This window comes from Littorina saxatilis, linkage group LG17 (assembly GCF_037325665.1).
Source record: "Littorina saxatilis isolate snail1 linkage group LG17, US_GU_Lsax_2.0, whole genome shotgun sequence".
In the NCBI taxonomy this organism is placed as follows: domain Eukaryota; kingdom Metazoa; phylum Mollusca; class Gastropoda; order Littorinimorpha; family Littorinidae; genus Littorina; species Littorina saxatilis.
The window spans coordinates 60,741,313-60,760,920 of NC_090261.1; the positions used below are offsets into that span (position 1 = coordinate 60,741,313).

A 19,608-nucleotide genomic window follows, 5' to 3' on the forward strand; every position below is an offset into this window, starting at 1 on the left:
GTCTCGACAGAGTAGTCTGAAAATGGAAGTAAATTTACATATATTAAAAAAAAAACTCAGAAAAAATCAATTCTGCGTTCTTGATAGCATTTTCGTCCAGACTGGACTCCAGCTTTTGCTTTTCTTATTTTTCTCTATCGTCCAAGCCCATAAAATCGAACAAAGCGGATTGCGTTTGGAGTTCCCTCTTTGAGATGACTGAGATTGCCCCCCTTGGATCGTTCCGTGCCAAGGCCAGTTTCAGTACTGGCCGGGTGTCCAAGATGAGGGTTGCCATTTCTAGAACGAGGCAGCTCATTTCCGGAAATGCGGCGCTTTGTTGGAAATCAAATGAGGTTTCGGGAAATCCCGATTATTCCAACTCTGCCCCGGATTCTTACTTTGCGCCCAACATCTACGAAAAGAGTGTTATCTCCCTTGAGCAGCACAAGCAGACGAAACTAAGCGTCATTTCCTGTCATGTCGAATATCTCTTGACGATGTGGGACGCAAAGGTGTCGAGGTGTGTCTGCTTCTTGGTCTTCCTGGCGGCTTGTTCTCAAGGAAGAACGGTGGGTACACATGAATATAAATCTGAAGCGTAAGAATCCGTGCTGAGTTTATCAGTTCAGTATCAAAATACAACTTTCCATGATGTAACTTTAGTCAGCCTTTTCTTCTTCGCGTAAACGGTAAAGGGAGTGGGGGCAGTTATCACTGATAAGAAGTTCAGCCTGACGACAACAGCTGTTGCTACACATTACACTGCAGGTACTCAGAGGGCCATTTGGGGTAACAGTCGTATAATTGTTTTTGCTCGAGCGAGAATTTTATGATGATTTACAATGGACCCTGAACTGCTGAACGGCAATGAAACGAGAACGAGGAAGCAAGCAACAGTTGTCAGAACAAAAACTTGTCGTTACTGTTTATTGGACATTTAAACCGGCACACTTAACGAGGTGTTAACGAACCCATCCGATACAATGTCACAGGACATGTTACTCCTTAATTTAAATTGGCAGTAGATGAAAACCTGTTAGGCCTAAAAAAAGAATAGGTGTGGTTACGGTAACCCGACCTACCCTATTTTTAGGGGCCGACCCTATAACTTTTTATTACATTTGTCAACAAAAAAACTAAAAAACAAAAAAAACCGAGTGCAGAAAACGCAATGAAAGCAAAATCGCCCGAGTCGCACACTTATCATTTCCCTGTCAAGTAGGTTTAATTTGTACACATTAGAAAAAAAAGTAAAAATAAAAAAAAGTGATTGCCTACCTTCCTACCCTATTTTTTTTGGCTATGTTACCGTAACCACACCTATTTTTTTTTTGTTGGCCTTAACAGAAACACAACCATTACCAGATGCAATCCATGAAAACATAGAGAAAATAGTTCACACTATTTTTTATTCTCACTTTATTTTTAACAAACAGAGCCGTTAACAGTTAGAATAATTTACCATCTAACATTTTTAGGTAATCTTGAACTTTAGCGTGTTAAATTCATAGCTCAGAATTCATTTTTACATCACTCAACTCTTCAAAAACTCTCAAGGCATGCAAACACTAGAGTCAGTTAATGTTTGAGATTGATTAAGAACTTTTGATTTAGATGAAGATGTGACGTATGAAACACTGAGCACAACCAACATTTATTAGAACAATAAACCAAAGCGAATGCATGTACATATGCAGAGTTGTTCCCAGGCTTCTGTCTTCGGTCATTGACACTTTTTTTTTATCTGACACATTGTTTTGACCCCTAGCAGTCCATTGTCGGATAGTTTTGACATGTCATAGGAGCTGTTGTGACTAAATGATTTTGTTTGTAGCTATGACATTAAGACTTTAACATATTTTCAGTCCAGTTCCAACTCACCTGTGGTCATCTTTGTCTGGGGACAACACTGCACATGAAATCACATACAAGGGAAAGGTTTATGTATCAAGCGTTCAATAAATCAATCAATATGAGGCTTATATCGCGCGTATTCCGTGGGTACAGTTCTAAGCGCAGGGAATTTTTTATTTATTTTTATTTTATGCAATTTATTTCGCGCACATATTCAAGGCGCAGGGATTTATCTATGCCGTGTGAGATGGAATTTTTTTTACACAATACATCACGCATTCACATCGGCCAGCAGATCGCAGCCATTTCGGCGCATATCCTACTTTTCACGGCCTATTATTCCAAATCACACGGGTATTTTGGTGGACATTTTTATCTATGCCTCTACAATTTTGCCAGGAAAGACCCTTTTGTCAATCGTGGGATCTTTAACGTGCACACCCCAATGTAGTGTACACGAAGGGACCTCGGTTTTTCGTCTCATCCGAAAGACTAGCCCTTGAACCCACCACCTAGGTTAGGAAAGGGGGGAGAAAATTGCTAACGCCCTGACCCAGGGTCGAACTCGCAACCTCTCGCTTCCGAGCGCAAGTGCGTTACCACTCGGCCACCCAGTTCAAACCGTATGATGAATTTAACTTTTAAGTGATCAAGTTTACAATTTCCGTTTTCAGGGGATTGTGTGCTAAATGTACTGCACTTATAAAAAAAAGTATCCCCTGGTCTTTAAAATTAATTTTTTTAAAGAAAATCTGAATTTTGTTGGCACAGTTAAAGGCACTACATGAACCAACTACAATGCACTGTTTTGACTGCCGTACCTGAGAGAGTCGAGCAGACGAATGAGCCAGTAATGTATGTGCTGATGTCCTGCTAGATGGAAGATCAACCCAAAAGTCATAACCACTATGTTGAGAAACTATACCTACTTGCCATTATCAGTAGAGCAAGTGTTATTAACTTCCACATGCTGAAATTGACAGAAGAGTGGGGTTTTTTTTTAGCTATGTATGGCTTGGTGTGTTACAGTGATACATTGTACATGGAAACATGTATGGACTTCATTTTCTGTGGGGGTGTTTTGTCACCCAACTGGCCTTCTTTCTATTTCTTCTTCTCTCAGCATAAAATACTTAGTGATTTATGACCTGCTTCCAGTGTTGTTCTTGCAGCCTTCGGTTGGACCTTGATTGAAATTATGTATGGGATATGCGTGCAAATGTCCTGGCTGTGTCCGCTACGTAGTAAGATTGATTGTCTGAAGACCACCTACACGTCAAGGGGTCAGACCGATGTGTCCGATAAAAAAAGTATGTATCAGTGACCGAAGACTCAGGCCTGGGAACAACACTGGCTGTCAGGTGACAGGTGAGGGGGGGGGGGGGGGATTATCTTGTCAGTGGTAATGTGTAATATGTCCTTTTCTTCCTTGATGTAGGGATCCGGTAGTGCTTATGACACATTTTGCATTAAGTAGAACGTACACAGGGGTTTGCTATCTTCTTAAAGTTGATAGATCAACTATATATCATGTATTAGAAGGATTAGTGCTTTTCTTTTTTTTTAGTTAATTAGTATGATTGGCCATGTATGGATCGAAGCATTCAATAAATGTTGCCAAAGGGTATTCACCCACACACCATAGTTGATTTCAAAGGGTATTGTCATATACATACTGGCTAATGATTGATTGATCACATTTTTATTGCATGAACTTGTCAAACCCTGAAGAACAATAGCATGAACTAATTGTCCAACCCTGAAGAACAATAGCATGAACTTGTCAAACCCTGAAGAACAATAGCATGAACTTGTCAAACCCTGAAGAACAATAGCATGAACTTGTCAAACCCTGAAGAACGATTGCATGAACTATGTCTAAACCTGCACAAAGCACAAAGTTTCTAAAATCTTTAACTGAGTACATTTTTTATAAAGTACTGGTTGAAAATAGAATGAATGTTTGCCTTGACAACTAGGTGTCTTTATCCCATTCTTTTGATCCTCAACATAAAAGATGAAGAGGCCATTTTTCCTCCATTCAACTGTTTCCTCTCAACAAAGTTATTAACTAAATCTATTTGTAAAACTACAGTGGTACGCATCAAAACAGAAGGTAACTTCATTTTGATTGTTAGTACATGTACATGTAGTTTGGGACAATTTTAAGACGGAACAAAATCTTGCCAAATGATGTACAGAACGAACAAAGCTCCCACCTCTTAACACCTTGCTGCAAAACGTTTACACTGTGCAACATTGATGTGATGACAAAGTGATGCATGTGATGACATAGTGATACATAAATCTCATCGAGACTTTTAACAAATGTACTACAAATGAGGAGTAGACTTCAGCATGCTTCTTTGAAATGATATGCTATTGCAGCTCTCTCCAAAAACTTCCAGTTGTGTATAATGTAATATTTGTACATGTACTGTTTGGCAAGTCCGCTCTTTTATGTTTCGTCAAATGAATGGCTGGACCAGTTGTTTCAAGCCAGCTGTGAACCTTTCAAATTCTAAGTCTAAGCTGAGAACATAGAGAACCAGAAAAGATAAGACAAAATCTTTATCAACAAGAATAGTGGATGGGCAAGTACAGCTGTATACATTCTTTTTTACACCCAGCCCTGGCCCTAAATAAAAAACAAATAAAACTATAAATTATGAGAACAAAAGTAAAAACTGTAACTATGTGTAAAAAAAAAAGAAAGATGTTAACATACAGTTGAACTTGTCTATTAAATGACCAGCCAAGGCAATGACCAGCCAAGGCAATGACCAGCCAAGGCAATGACCTAAATTGTGGTTAGAGACAGGTGGTTGCTATGGAAAAGTAAATTATATGGAAACAAAACTGGTTTGGGATCCTTTGAGGTGGTCACAATGGGCAGGTGGCCACATCAGGGCAGGTTTAACTGTAGCTGGAATAGAGGTTAGCAGTATACTATTAGTATTAAATGTTCTACATGTACTAAATTAATAAATGAATATATTTAGCTAAAGTCTGTTTGCATCAGGACACCTGGAAGAACCGGGTGCTTACATATTATACCTGAGAAACACACAGAGAGTGTGTGTGCATGTGTGTGTGTGTAAAAAAAATAGCGTGAATGAAATCTCCTGAAAATTACTGGTGCAGTTCATTGTACACTCTCAGTTGAGTCCAACAACAGAGTTTAACAACACTGTTGCTATGTTTTAATTTCAGAAGTCTCAAGGTAGAACGCTGCGATGGGTGACCAAGAAGGAGGCCTTGCAGTACCTGACCGAAGGCATGACAGACATGGACACTTTCAAAAAGGAGCAGCTAACCCCAATCCTCAAAGAACGAATTTCAGGCACTCCTGAAAATGCCGAAGTCAGAGAGGTAATCTGCGGGTACTGACACGGTACCTCTATTGTAAGACTTAATAAATCTAACGGATTCAGGTCATAAAAAGGAGGGCTTCGTCTTAATTTGGAGGTAAATTAACAGAGGTTGTGATCAAAAAGTATTAAAAAGAGGGGGGGGGGGGGGGGGGGGGGGTTCCACCATACTTTTTTCATGATTTCAGTCTCCCCCTTTTGGGTTTTTTTCAGAGAAAAGGTGTATGTCCACTCCACAACATTTGCTGTACTGTCTTGTAGAATTTTGAGTATGTGGAGAAGGCAAATATTAGATTTTGGTTGTTGCCGTTGCTACCTTGGTATAATTATTTTTAAGCAAACACCTGTACAAAACCGTAATAAATAAATAGGATATCTGACAAGGATCCCTACTTGATGGGGTGTTATGGAAGGGAAAATGATGGAAGGCATCGAACTTTCTTAACACAGCAAAGTTGTAATAAGAATACATAGTTAAGTGGTGTTGGTGTTGAAGAGGGACATTATTCAAAGCACTTGGATGTTTTTTCTCCAGCACATTAAAACGCGCATGAAGAACCTAGGGTGGACTGTTGAAGAGGACTCCTTTGAAGAGGACACACCCTTTGGCCGCAAGAAATTCGTGAACATCATAGCGACACGAAACCCCGAGCGTTCCCAGCGTACCATTGTTGCCTGCCATTTTGATTCCAAGGACTTCAGGACGAAGGAGAACAAAAAGTTTCTTGCTGCGACGGATTCTGCTGTCCCATGTGCTATCATGCTGGAGACGGCTAAACAGCTTGACTGTCTGCTGACTAAGGGACCCAAGGCTGATAGTGCTGTGAGTCATTTGGGTTGTGTGTTGCTGGCTTTGTTGTTGTTTGTGTTAAGATGTTGAGTCTGGTGGGTGTGGGTGTGGATGAGTGAGAGATACAGTGATACTGTCATAACCATACAACATAATACAAAGGATGCATGCTTGTGTGCGTGAGTGTGTGCGTGAGTGTGTGCGTGAGTGTGAGTGTGAGTGTGTGTGTGAGTGAGTGTGTGTGTCAGTGTGTGTGTGAGTGTGTGTATGTTCGTGTGTGAATCAGATTCAGTGATGCTGTCAGGAAAGTATGAAACACAAAAGGATGTGTGTGTGAGTGTGTGTGAGTGTGCGTATGTTCGTGTGTGAATCAGATTCAGTGATGCTGTCAGGAAAGTATGAAACACAAAAGGATGTGTGTTTGTGTGTGTGAGTGTGTGTGTGTTTGTGTGTGTGAGTGTGTACACTTTGCATTTATAACTACATTCTTGACACAGAGAGAATCCTGCTGCTTACTATAATATTAAATCTTAATATTAAATTCACTCTTTTTTCATGTTCTTTTGCAGGGTTCAGACCTGACACTGCAGTATGTGTTTTTTGATGGGGAGGAAGCCTTTGAAGAGTGGACAGAAACAGATTCCATCTATGGTGCTCGTCACCTTGCCAAGAAATGGCATGACAATTCACAACTCTCCTCCATCGTAAGTTGTGTAAACCTAATTAGGCTTTGTCAGAAAATGTGATGAAGGAGGTATAAATATAAATTAAGCATTGAAAGACAGTAGTTCATGATGGCGTATGTATGTGGTTGAATATGCAGGAAGCAGTACAGAAGGTGGGTATAGCAGCGTTGAACCTGGGTGGGTATGTCATGTATGGAGCTCGAACCAGCCATAACACTAAGCATTAAATTACATATCTTATCCCAATTCACATATAGCAATTTACTTCAGTTTAGTGCTAGAACGCTGAAAACTACGCTCCACCCTGGTAGGGGGGGAAGTAACCCTAAAAATAGAACGGCCTTGACGGTCACATGACAACGCCAGGTCAAGGTTACCTCCCAACATGCATTGCACATGCGTGTTCTCGCCGCCATCTTATTTATTCTACTCGTTAGCGTCTAAGGACGTGTTTCAGATTACACTCGGGCTATTTTGTTAGCCCACTGCTTCTTTGGCAGACTACACCGTGGTTACGTCTGTATCTTAGCTTTCTAGCTGAGATTGGGTGAGATTTTTCCATTTTCTTTCGTTGTATTTGCTTTCGTTTGCCACGGGTTAGTCTTTGTTTACTTTCGTCTGCAAGACTAACGCCAGTATGGCGGACAGTGGGAAGAAGAAACCCAGCTCTAGACAGGTAGCCAATACAGAGTCTCCGTCTAAGAAAGCGGCTAAGAAGCCCAAGGGTTCTAAACCTACAGTTACTGTGTTCGAGCCAGTTTCTCAGAATACTTTCACGGTAGAAATTGACAATCCTAAGAGTCCGGTAATGCCAGCGCTGAAGCAAGAATGCAAGTCAGCACCGGTTAAGGCTAGCATAGCATCGGAGAAGGAAGATTTGTCAGCCATGTTTGCAACGTTTAGTGATCAAATGAGGTGCATGTTTTTGTCAGAATTGCGCTCGGCGAGTGAACATTTGCTCTCCCTTCAGGCAGGAACGGTAGACGTTCGCTCTCGGTCGAGGGTTAATGCAGCGCCGTCAGCCACTGTTACGTCGGCAGACGTTCACGCTGAACAACATTCCGGTGAAGACGGAAAGTGTTTCCCTCACCATGCCTCCACTTCCGGATTCAGCACAGTGACTGTCCCACAAGGAGATACGCACGGGCGTTCCCTACTTCCACCCGGCACCGGGCAGGAAGCCGAGACAGGAAGGCTTGCTCTCATCACGACCTGCAGGGGCCTGTACTTAGATCGGAGGACACGCAAGTACCGGTTTGCTATACGGACGCAACATCGGTACAGCGGTCCAAACTTCCGCCATGGGTGCGCGAAGTTGTTGAGAGACAGGCTCGCATCACGAGCCGCAGGGGCCTGTACTCTTAACGGAAGTCACGCGAATGCCGGTTTGCACAGCGTTCTTCCCTTCCGCCCAGGGTGCAGGAAGTTGTTGTAAGGCAGGAGACTTGCTCGCATCACGACTTGCAGGGGCCTGTACTTACAACAGGAGACACGCAAGTGCCGGTTTGCTCGACGAAAGCATCCCTAGTACAGCTCTTCATACTTCCGCCCAGGGGGCAGGAAGTTCTCTCCAGAGAGGATACGAGTAGATGACATGCCTCACGCGGTACCTCTCTTCCGGATGACACTGCCTATGACTATGACAGTCAATATGGCGGTGAATTTCCGGTAGGCACTCCTGTGCCGGAAGGAGAATTGGAATACGGGGCTTCCCTTTCTGATGAAGATCCCAATTTCCGGCTACCAGACAAGCTTCCCCATGCAGTAGCTTTGGCAGCTCAGGTAGCTTCAAGATACTTTGAGGAAGGAGTGGTGTCAACAACAAGCTTGTCTGCACCACCACCTTCTGCTGTCAGAGATTTTCACTCAACACAGGGAGAAAAACAAACTTTTAAGTTTCGTGAATCTCCCTCAATGGCGTATGAGATGTCTAAGATTCTGGCTAAGAATTCCCTGTCGGGATATGTGCCTATGGACACAGTGCCTCTGCTATCAGCGCACAGTCCGGCACCAGAGTTAGCACAGCCGTGGCTAGCCTCCGCACAGCCAACCCCTTATGTCGGACAAGCTGCTGCCCGGAAGTTCTTTTTGAACTCTGCGCCACGCAATCTCTTAGACACTTTTTCTCTACCACGAGCTCCACTTCCGGTGACACCGGAGTTAAGCCCTGTCCAGACTTGGCCGCCGTTTTACGCTCTATGCGCCGCAGGCCGTTTTGTGCGTCGCGCGGGATTTGCCGAGTGGCCACACATCGACGATTTTTTTCACAACGCGGTATCAGTGAGCGGGTCACCGTTCAGTTGCATTCGACTGCCGCGCCGCGAGCAGCTGACGTCATCGCTCTGGTTTGCTCTGATTGGTCAAATTTCCGTCGTTCTATGTCTGTGTCATAGAAATTAGAACACGCGCTATTCTTCTGCAAATAACGCTTCGCGATCATTGCACACTGCGGTGCGCCCAACGGGGCCGTTTTGAGCATAAGTCAAATGTGGACAGGGTCGGCCGGGAGTGTCTGGACGGGCCTTTAGCGACACTCAGGGAGGATGGCTACAGTAAGGACAGAGCTGTTCCTTATACAGAATCCGCTCTCGTAGCATTGGAAGAAACAGGGAGATACAACCTAGAGTTAGCTTCTCTTTCGGAAACGCTACTCAGGTCCCTCTCCCGTTCTATCGCTACGTCCTTGGAACCGTTTGAGTTTTGACAGGACGCGAGCGAAAAGGATGTGACGACGCTGCTCGCTACTTTGGCCAAAGTTTCAGCCGAACAAATGCGTCTTTCTGCCCATCTTTATGCACACGCGGTGCACATGCGCAGGTCAGCGTTTCTCTCGGGGTCCAGGATCCAAGACAAAGCCACGCTTGAGGCTCTCAAGTTATCCCCGTTCATGGAGGGTTCCTTGTTGGGACAGCCATCGCTCAACGCGCTTCACAAGCAGACCCGGGACGATCGGGATTCAGCTATAGCCAAGATAGCCTCAAGATAAGCCTCAGAGCAAGAGCTACGGACCGTCTAAACCTTCCGCCTCTTCGGCGAATAGGGGCGGGTCAGCACAAGCCAGCTCTTCTTCACGAGGACGGGGAAGAGGCGCGCCTTACCCTAAGAAGAAGTCGTCTTTCGGCAATTCAAGGGGGTCGGGATGCAAAGCACACCCCCAATGATGCGACCCCGAACCACTAGCCCATGCAACCACCACGCCTTTGGTGGCAGGCGGCCTGTCACGGTCCCTTACTCTTTGGTTACTAAAGGTAAACAGTCAGTGGATAGTGGGTATAGTGCGTTCGGGGTTCAGACTACTCTGGAAGGAGGGAAAGGCTCCCTTAACCAGAGTTACACCATTGTTCAAGTTTCCTGTGAAACTGGAAGCAAAAATGGCGATACAAACAGAAGTCTTGTCTCTGATACAGAAGGAGGCGATAGAAGAAGTAACGGATCACAACTCCCCAGGTTTCTATGGGAGAATTTTCGTGGTACCGAAGGCTTCAGGGGGCTGGCGACCAGTTTTAGACTTGTCTCCTCTGAACAGATTTCTGAGACAAATCAAATTCACAATGGAGACACCAGCGTCAGTCAGAGACGCACTCAGGCCGGGGGACTGGGTGACGTCGATCGATCTGACAGACGCATACTTTCATATCCTCATTCACCCATCAGACCGGAAATGGCTGAGATTTTGGTGGGGAGAGAAAATGTTCCAGTTCAGGGCCCTTCCCTTCGGCCTATCTCTCGCTCCTTGGATTTTCACGATGGTGGTACGCCAGCTGTGCTCCTTAGTCAGGCAGCAAGGCTTACGTCTCAGAGCTTACCTCGACGACTGGCTTATCCTTCATCAGGATCGAGAAGCGTGCAGCGCCCATACTCGGCTTGTTCTGTGCCAAGCCGACGAGTTGGGTTTCTCGGTAAACCAAACCAAATCGGAACTTACGCCATCCCAGACCTTTACGTACCTGGGGATGAGGTTCGATACGGTAGATTGGTCATTCCGCCCCTCTCAGAGGAGGATAGACAAACTGCATAATCTTTTGAGATCTTTAGCTTCACAGAAGCAAGCTCAAATCAAGGCGCTGGCTTCAGTGCTCGGTCACATGGAATCCATGGCCACACTTGTCCCTTTGGGGAGAGTGCACAAGAGGCCTTTTCAGACAGCTTTGAATTCGATTTGGAACCCCTCCTCCCAGGGATGGCAGGTCTCGGTTCAGTTAGAAAGCTGGTTTCAGCAGACCACAGAGCAGTGGCTAAAACCATGGATCTCACAGGGAGTTCTCATCACTCCCCCTCCCCCAGAGGAGGATTTGTTCACAGACGCTTCCCTATCAGGCTGGGGTGCTCATCTTTCTCACCACACAGCCTCAGGCACGTGGACAACAGGTCAAGCCCTCTCAGACATCAATGTGCTCGAGTTAGAGGCTGTAGCCCATGGTCTCCAGAGCTTTCTATCGCTGGTGGCAGGCAAACATGTTCGTCTTCATACAGACAATACAACTGTTGCAGCCTACATAAACAGGGTGGTTCCCGCTCTCTCACGCTTTCACTCAAAGCATGCCAAATTCTGAAGTGGTGTCACCAGCATCAGATCACGTTATCAGCAAAATATCTGCCGGGAAAACTGAATGTTTTGGCAGACTCGCTCAGTCGATCCTCGAAAGTACTCCACACGGAGTGGACAATCACCCATCACGCTCTCCAGCGGCTTTGGGTGCAGGTGGACAAACCGATAGTCGATCTTTTTGCAACCCGGCTCTCAAGGAGACTACCAGTGTTCATATCCCCGTTTCCGGACCCGGAAGCCTGGAAAGTGAATGCACTGGAAGTCAACTGGACAGGACTCACAGCTTATGCTTTCCCACCATTCCAACTTCTTGGAAAAGTGCCGAGGAAAGCAGAGTTGGAACGACCATTCCTGTTTCTAGTCGCTCCAATTAATGTGGTCGAGTCAGCATTGGTTTCCGGATCTCCTCCGCTTAGCAGAAGGTCCTCCCATTCCTCTAAACCTGGAAAAGGGAGAATTACTGCAACCACGCACCGGCATTCAGCACGAGAACCCACAGTCCCTGCTCCTTCACGCATGGAGACTGTGAGAAGATCCCTGCGTCGGTCGGGCGCCTCGGACGGGACACTGGATTTGGTTCAAAAGCGCACAGGACTTCTACGAGCTCAGTGTACGCTTCACATTGCACAGCTTGGGTTAAATGGTGCGCGGAGAATCAGGTCAGTTCTGTCTCCCCGCGTTCTATGCCGGTAGCTAATCACTTATCTTGGTTAGCAGCTCGGGGCAGTCAGTTCTCCCTCTAACGTCGGCAAGGACGCATGAGGCAAGATCCTGGGCTAAGGTCAGGAAGATTATCTGAAGTCCTCCATTCTGCCTACTGGAGATCGGAGGATGTTTTCATCAACTATTACCTGCGCGACATTTTCAGTGCGCGACAGGACGGTACCAAGGCGCTACCAGCGATGGTAGCAGCAGGGCAATTGTTGCCTAGCTCATAGGTGAGCAGCCCATCACCTTAATTAGCAATCTGCTATATATGTGAATTGGGATAAGATATGTAATTTAATCAAAAATTTTAATAATAAATTTTCATTTGATTAATATACTTACCCAATTCACATAGTAAAGTGCCTCCCACCTACCCCGCTTTAGATTCCCAAAAAATAAAAGGGCGCTTCGAGCGAATGAATAAGATGGCGGCGAGAACACGCATGCGCAATGCATGTTCGGAGGTAACCTTGACCTGGCGTTGTCATGTGACCGTCAAGGCCGTTCTATTTTTAGGGTTACTTCCCCCCCTACCAGGGTGGAGCGTATTTTTCAGCGTTCTAGCACTAAACTGAAGTAAATTACTATATGTGAATTGGGTAAGTATATTAATCAAATGAAAATGTATTCTTAAAATTTTCGATTTTCTGCTCCTCCTTTTTTTTTTTAAATGTATGTAATTGACTAAACTATATAAAGCACACTCTAGCAGGTACATATGAAAACACACATGCACACACACACATGCATACACACTTCACACAGCAATTGTTAACCTCTCATTCTTGCTACACACACACACACACACACACACACACACACACACACACACACACACACACACTTCACACAACTAATGTTAACCTCTCATTCTTGCTAATTTACTAAAGTAGTTGAAATCTAAAAATACCTGAAGTGGAAGTCACCAGTTGTGAAAACTTTCATGTTCTTGTTTCCCTTGCAGAGAGAACTCATCTTGTTGGACTTGATAGGGACAACAGACACACAGTTCATCAGCCACTTTCAATCCACATCGTCTCTATTTGAACACCTTATGAAGCTGGGTGAGTATTCAATATACACATCATTGTCTGTTTGTGTCAATGAAGACTTGTTTTTTGTAAGTGTGTGTGTGTGTGTCTGTGTGTGCACATTTGCATACCTGGTATGGTTGCACATATATGTTTTGCAGGTGTGTCTGTGTAAAACATTTTTCAGAATGTTTATCCTAATCTTCACTGTCTTGAATCATTTGTCTTTTTCATGGTTTCATATTTCCTCAGCAATGCGTGCGTTTTATTGTGTAGCTGAACCGTCAGTCTTTGCAAACGTGATGCTGAGCTCACACCACTGTCAGCTTTCTTAAATCATTCTCTGATCATATTATGTGCAGAAGTTTGTCTGTAGAAATGCCAGCTCATGCAAAGACAATCCTTTTTTTCAGAGAAATATCTCCGAAGCAACAATATGCTAACATCTGGACACACGAGAAAAATCTTCAACAGCTATGGAGGATACAGCGGGGGTATAGAGGACGACCACATCCCGTTTTTGAGGAAAGGTAGGAAGGGGTTCATACGATGATTATATGTCATGGTTATTTGCATCACTTCTGCGTTTGGCCTTGACTGTGTGAACAGATTTGCCTCTTTTTTCAAGATGTACGTCAGAGCTTTGGGATTTATAACTTTGCACACTTTTGTTTCATGTCCACATTGCTTGATATTCTTTAATGTTTATGTGACAAAACTCAAAGATCAGAAGGTAGGTTGCTGGGAAAGCGGATTTCATACAGCTGCATGTCTAGATCATCTGTATTGTCTAGAGTGACTGAATTCTTTGGACTATATAATCCTCTAAGACAAAGGTTTAGTTAAACTCCGGCTGGACTTAGCTGGACTTATATTGTGAAGCTCACACGTTTTACACTTTAGCATCAGTTGTACTTAGAATATGAAAGCCACAGGTTTTTAACACCAGCATCAGTTTTACTTAGAATATGAAAGTCACAGGTTTTTAACATCAGCATCAGTTTTACTTAGCATATGAAAGCCACAGGTTCAGCATCAGTTTAATTGGACTGTGAAGTTCAGAGCTTTAAAACTTCAGCGTCAGTTTTACTGTGAGTGTGACTGAGGTCACAGGTATTAAACTTGAGCGACACGTTTACTTTGAATGTGAAGATGACAGAACCCATAACATTTTATCACCTTTTTTTCCCCATCTTTTTTTTGATTTCAGGTGTTGAAGTTCTACATCTGATCTCTACTCCATTTCCGTCAGTCTGGCACAAAATAACAGATGACGCGGACCACTTAGATGTGAACCTGATTGACAACTTTAGCAGGATATTCCGAGCCTTTATTTCCAACCTCTTGCACCTTTCGCCAGAAAAGATAGGTTGCAGGAAGAAGTAGGAGCACTGTTTGTTACTTTCTATCATCGTGATTCTCTCTCTCTCTTTCTCCCTCTCTTCCTTGTCTGCGTCTGCATCTCTTCCTCTCTCTCTCCCTTACCCTCCCTCTCCCCCCCCCCCCCCAAACTTATCTCTATGTAACGCTAGACGTAAGCAAAATTAGACCACTTATTATTTACTGACTATTATACCCATAATTATGTAATATTTGAATGGACAATAAAGTGCTGTTATTGTTATTATTGTTATTGTTAAAAAGATTTGTAATTACCAATCTTTCTTTTTCTTTTGAGGTATGTTAGTGGTGGTTTGTTGAACTCTTAAAACTTTTTTTTATATCATTTACCTCCTTTCTTTCTTTTTTTTCTGCCCAGCATTGATTATAAGAGCACTGTTTTGCTTTCCATTCGAAGTCACTCACAAATTTATAACTGTTTTTAAATGGATTTAAGGTATTTTTTTTAACTTTCTTTATTTTTTTTCTAATGAATTTCACTTCAGCAGATTGTTTTCAAATTATATATATTTTCAGGCAGTTTTATTTTTGAAGCATGACTGACATAAGAGGTAATTTTATTTATGTTGTGTTATTTTCATTGCTAAATCAAAGACCACAATGACACGTATGTGATAGGACTTTCAATACATAAAGAGTCACATTCCTGTGATTTGAAGTTTTCTGCATCTAGCAGAGTTTTGAGCAACAACCAAAATATGTTGGATTAGGGTAACCCGTTGAATCCTGTTTTTTTCTGCCGACCCTAACATTTTATTTCACTAATCCGAAAAAGTTTAAAGGCTCACAGACGATGCCACATCTGGTGCTCCATACGCACAGAGAAAATGAAGGGTACTTAATCCATACATAACTTCTTTTTTTTTTTTAAATAATGACCTAGGCCGCCTTACTTTTTTTTGTATCATGTTACCTAAGTTCAACAGTTTTTTGTTGTTGCATGTTGATCAGTTTTAGTTTGAAACCAGTTATGTCTGTTTTTTGTTTGGAGGTTTTTTTCGGGGGGGGGTCACATTTTCATACAATTTTATGTTGGAATTTCTTGCAGTTTGTGTTTGAAAAAAATGTGCATATGTGTACTATGCAAAACTTGAAGGAAAACTTTTGAACAGAAATGTTTCACCCAGCAGCCTTACATTTGTCTTTGTTGTCCATAAAAGTGCAGGTGGGAATTTGGCACCAACAGACTAAAGGCCATGACAGACGGGCAACACAAAACAATGTTTTCGACAAAAACTCCAACTCAAAACGTTGGAAAAACACATGTTTTCAAAGCGGGGATGTCACACGCGAAACACACAGACTAGCACGCTTCCTGTTTTCACAGAAATATCGGTCAGTGTCAGCTTGACCCGTTCCAACTACCGCGCTGTGTGCGGTCAGTTTGTACACATGCATGCATGCTGCGCCCACTGAAACGGTCAGTGTCAGGTTGACCCGTCCAGTACAGCGTACTGCGCTTGTTCGAGTTTCGGGTTTGTAAACAACACGGCTGAAAGCGCCCACTGATATTAATGACTCTTGTCAAACGTTACAGGCTCCATATAGCTCTAGTAAGGATTCAGGGCTCCAGTACTACCTTGAATCGGTACCGCCTCTGGGTCGGCCATTTTTTTCTCACTCTTGTTGATGCCGGAAACTGAGTCACGTGAATTGATCATCCGCTGTTCATTGGCTGACTACCAAAACGTGTTTTCAGATTTTAGAGCAGGCTCTAAAACCAAAAACACGACGCGGAAACACGAAACAGTGTTTTCCGAAACGCGTTTTGAGGGATGTCACATGGGAAACACGCTGTTTTGTGTTTGTTTTGAGAGAAAACACTGTTTTGTGTAGTCCGTCTGTCATGGCCTTAACAGAAACACAGGTGATTCAATTCAAGACCATGTGTTAGGACAGCACGTTTCGCCCTGCAGTCTGGACTGACGATCTAACAGCGAACGACAAGAAGACCATGTGTGATGATTCAACTTATTGTGAACACGCTTATTGTGATATATCAGTTACAGTGGAATACATGTACATTTTTGAGAACTACCAAATATGTGAGACAATCAGGTCTCAAACAGGGAGGACATTTTAGAATGAAGGTATAAATGACAGACATTTATGAACGAAAATTCCAATTAAAAAAAAAGGTGTTTTAAAGGGGAGGGAGTGGGGGTGGGTAGGTAGGTGGATTTAAAAATAGACAGTTTTGATTGATGTAATTAATACAAAAGATTTTCACAATTATAAAAGCCATTGGGATGTTGTTTAAATGCTGCTTACCTGGTGGTTGTTAAATACGACATGCCTTTAGCATTTGGTTGTTATATGTACAAATGGAGATAACTGCTTGTTGATTTTTATTGTTTTAGATGAGTAGATTTACTGACAAGAAACTGTGCTCTGTGGTTTGTTGGCAAACAAAGTGCAACTGTGATGAAGGAATGACATGGAAATGCACTATCTACCATCTTCCTCCAGTCATTTTTTGCCATGATATTTGCGATATTCATGTGTGCTTGATATGATAGTTTATATGAGTGGTGTTTGTCTGTGATGTCAGCTGTAATATATACATGTGTGACTGGATGACGCAGTAGTCCCCCTTTCACAGGAGCTGCTCTGCACTGACAGAGTTGTCTGCCGGCCTTGAGCGTGAGCTATTTATAGTAGTTTCTGTTGCGTCATACACACCTGTCAGATGGGGAGCTGTTTGTAAGTCTGGCTGCTGTTGTCTCCATGTATGCTTTTGCAAAAGTTTAGTCCAGCAACAGATTTTTGTAGCGCTATTAATTTAGCCAGAACTCACTTCTGTTTGACTGGCTTTGTCTCCAAGACGATTCATGCGTTTCACACACTTGGTTACACATGTGAAATGTTGCTGTACAAAGCCTTCTATTTCAACTGTTTTGTGGAGTCCAAACTTGTTCTGTTGTATTGTTTCTGCTCAAAAGGTGCCTTGTCCAACAGTCATGTTCAGATGTTTGTGATATTTGTCATCAACATGGTATGTGTAACATGCTAAGTGTAACATGCTAAGGGTGTGCGTCTTGTGTGAGGGAAGTTTTGGCGTGTTTTATAGAAAGTTTTGCCTTCTCTCAAAGTGTGCAACAGAGGGAGCGTGACCACAGATTATCATTCTTAAATTTTTGTCAAACCACAAAATGTTCATACTTTTAGGTTATTTTGCCTAGTACATGTATTACAATAACACACCCCCCCCCCCCCCCCTCTTACAACCTGTACTAAATTGAATCATTGTTTGTTTGTTGCTCATAACAGAAATGACCTCAAGTTCAAACAAACAAAATGTTAAAACAGTACATTACAATCTGTTGACTTTGTTCGCCTTTTTGTTTTGTTCATTGCCAGATCCAGAGTGTGTAGTTTCAGTGAAATTGTGCCTGATCTCAATGTACATAGCAATAAAGAGTACACATGTACCTGCAAACCACATGAAGTCATGGACTTTTCCTTCAGGTGATACTTGCTTCAATAGATTTATTTCACTGTGGACAACATGCTAAATGACACAAAACAGGGTTAATTTGAAAATCTGATTTATAATGCATACTTATTTGAATTGCAATTGCATGAATATTGACCATTTTAATTAAGTAGTCCAAGGTTGTTTCTTGTTTGCTTATGGTTGTGGGGTTGTTTGTTTGTTGTTATTGTTTAAGTTTGAAATACGTACAAATGTCTTTATTGCTGATTTTAATGAAAAATTATTGACCCCCAGAACTTAGCAAGGATTTGTTTTTAAACATAGAACACAAACTGGAAGGCTGAGAACATGAGAGCAGCTGTTCCTGCTTTCTTCTTACAGAACTGTCTCATAAATTTACTCAGGAAAGCATTAGTGCTGATCTTTCTTTCTTTATTTGGTGTTTAACGTTAATTGTTTCTTGTCCACAAAAGCACGAATAAAAAAATTGCTCCAGGGGCTTGCAACGTAGTACAATATATGACCTTACTGGGAGAATGCAATTTCTTACATACTGCTTGACTAAAATCTTTACAAACATTGACTATATTCTATACAAGAAACACTTAACAAGGGTAAAACTAAAAGGAGAAACAGAATCCGTTAGTCGCCTCTTAGGACATGCTGGGGAGCATGGGGTAAATTCTTCCCCCTAACCCGCGGGGGGTATTAGTGCTGATCTTGTTGCAGGAAGACAAATACAAATTAGTTGAAAGTTACCCCCCGCGGGTTAGGGGGAGTCCCATATTGGTTGGGACGAGAAAGAATTTACCCGATGCTACCCAGCATGTCGTAGGAGGCGACTAACGGTTCTGTTTCTCCTTTTACCCTTGTTAAGTGTTTCTTGTATAGAATATAGTCAATGTTTGTAAAGATTTTAGTCAAGCAGTATGTAAGAAATGTTAAGTCCTTTGTACTGGAAACTTGCATTCTCCCAGTAAGGTCATATATTGTACTACGTTGCAAGCCCCTGGAGCAATTTTTTGATTAGTGCTTTTGTGAACAAGAAACAATTAACAAGTGGCTCTATCCCATCTCCCCCCTTTCCCCGTGGCGATATAACCTTGAATGGTTGAAAACGACGTTAAACACCAAATAAAGAAAGAATTAGCTGAAAGTTACTTTTTTTATGAGAGTGGTGGTTATATTTGTCTGCTGGCAAACAAAGAAAGTATATGTCAATTGAGCCTTCCAGGAAAAACTGTTATAAAGAAGCGATTAGGAGGCTGAGGACTGGAAGCCTACTTTTGTTTTAAATACCAACCGGTAGTCCGAGATGTCAAATTTTGTTGCTGCGCATGACTTAATTGCTAGCTCCTTTTTTGTGAGGAAATAAAAGATTTCAACCATTGCACGGTTGATCTTTGTTTTGTAAGGACTGGAAGCCTGCTTTTGTTTTAAATACCAACCGGTTGTCAGAAATGCAAGTGAGCCCCTTGTTGTTTCAGTTTGTGTTCTTGTCAAGTTCTGTTGCTGCACATGACTTAATTAATCGTTCCTTCTTTGTGAGTGAAATAAATTATTTCAAGCATGGCAAGATACATCTTCGTTTTGTCTTAATTAAATGCTCCTGTTTGAGTGAAATAAAAGATGTCAAAGCAATATCTCAAGATATATTTTCGCTTCATCTTATCGACAGGTTTGACTTATTTAACTTTGAGAATGAGTCGAGATGCTTGACAGAAGTTCCTTCATTGCTCGACACGCTTTCCAAGACGGCACAACACACGGCACAGGCACAACACACGGCACAACACACGC

The 19,608-nt window shown here is 42.7% G+C and overlaps 1 protein-coding gene across 1 annotated transcript; it reads left to right on the plus strand.

The window, feature by feature from the left end:
• Positions 1-430: 430 nt before the first annotated feature.
• On the plus strand, positions 431-19,451 carry LOC138951948 (glutaminyl-peptide cyclotransferase-like). Its single transcript, XM_070323514.1, has 7 exons — positions 431-551; positions 5,050-5,208; positions 5,743-6,030; positions 6,567-6,701; positions 12,905-13,004; positions 13,385-13,501; positions 14,182-19,451. The coding sequence occupies exons 1-7, from the start codon at positions 480-482 to the stop codon at positions 14,355-14,357; spliced, it is 1,047 nt and encodes a 348-aa protein (XP_070179615.1). The 5' UTR covers positions 431-479; the 3' UTR covers positions 14,358-19,451.
• The last annotated feature ends 157 nt before the right edge of the window (positions 19,452-19,608 follow it).

Excerpts from the sequence above, each read along its gene's own strand:
- LOC138951948 (XM_070323514.1), top strand. The coding sequence starts at position 480 with ATGTGGGACGCAAAGGTGTCGAGGTGTGTCTGCTTCTTGGTCTTCCTG. Across the intron at positions 5,209-5,742 it reads AAAATGCCGAAGTCAGAGAG|CACATTAAAACGCGCATGAA; the intron begins GTAATCTGCGGG and ends TTTTTTCTCCAG. Across the intron at positions 6,702-12,904 it reads ATTCACAACTCTCCTCCATC|AGAGAACTCATCTTGTTGGA; the intron begins GTAAGTTGTGTA and ends TTTCCCTTGCAG.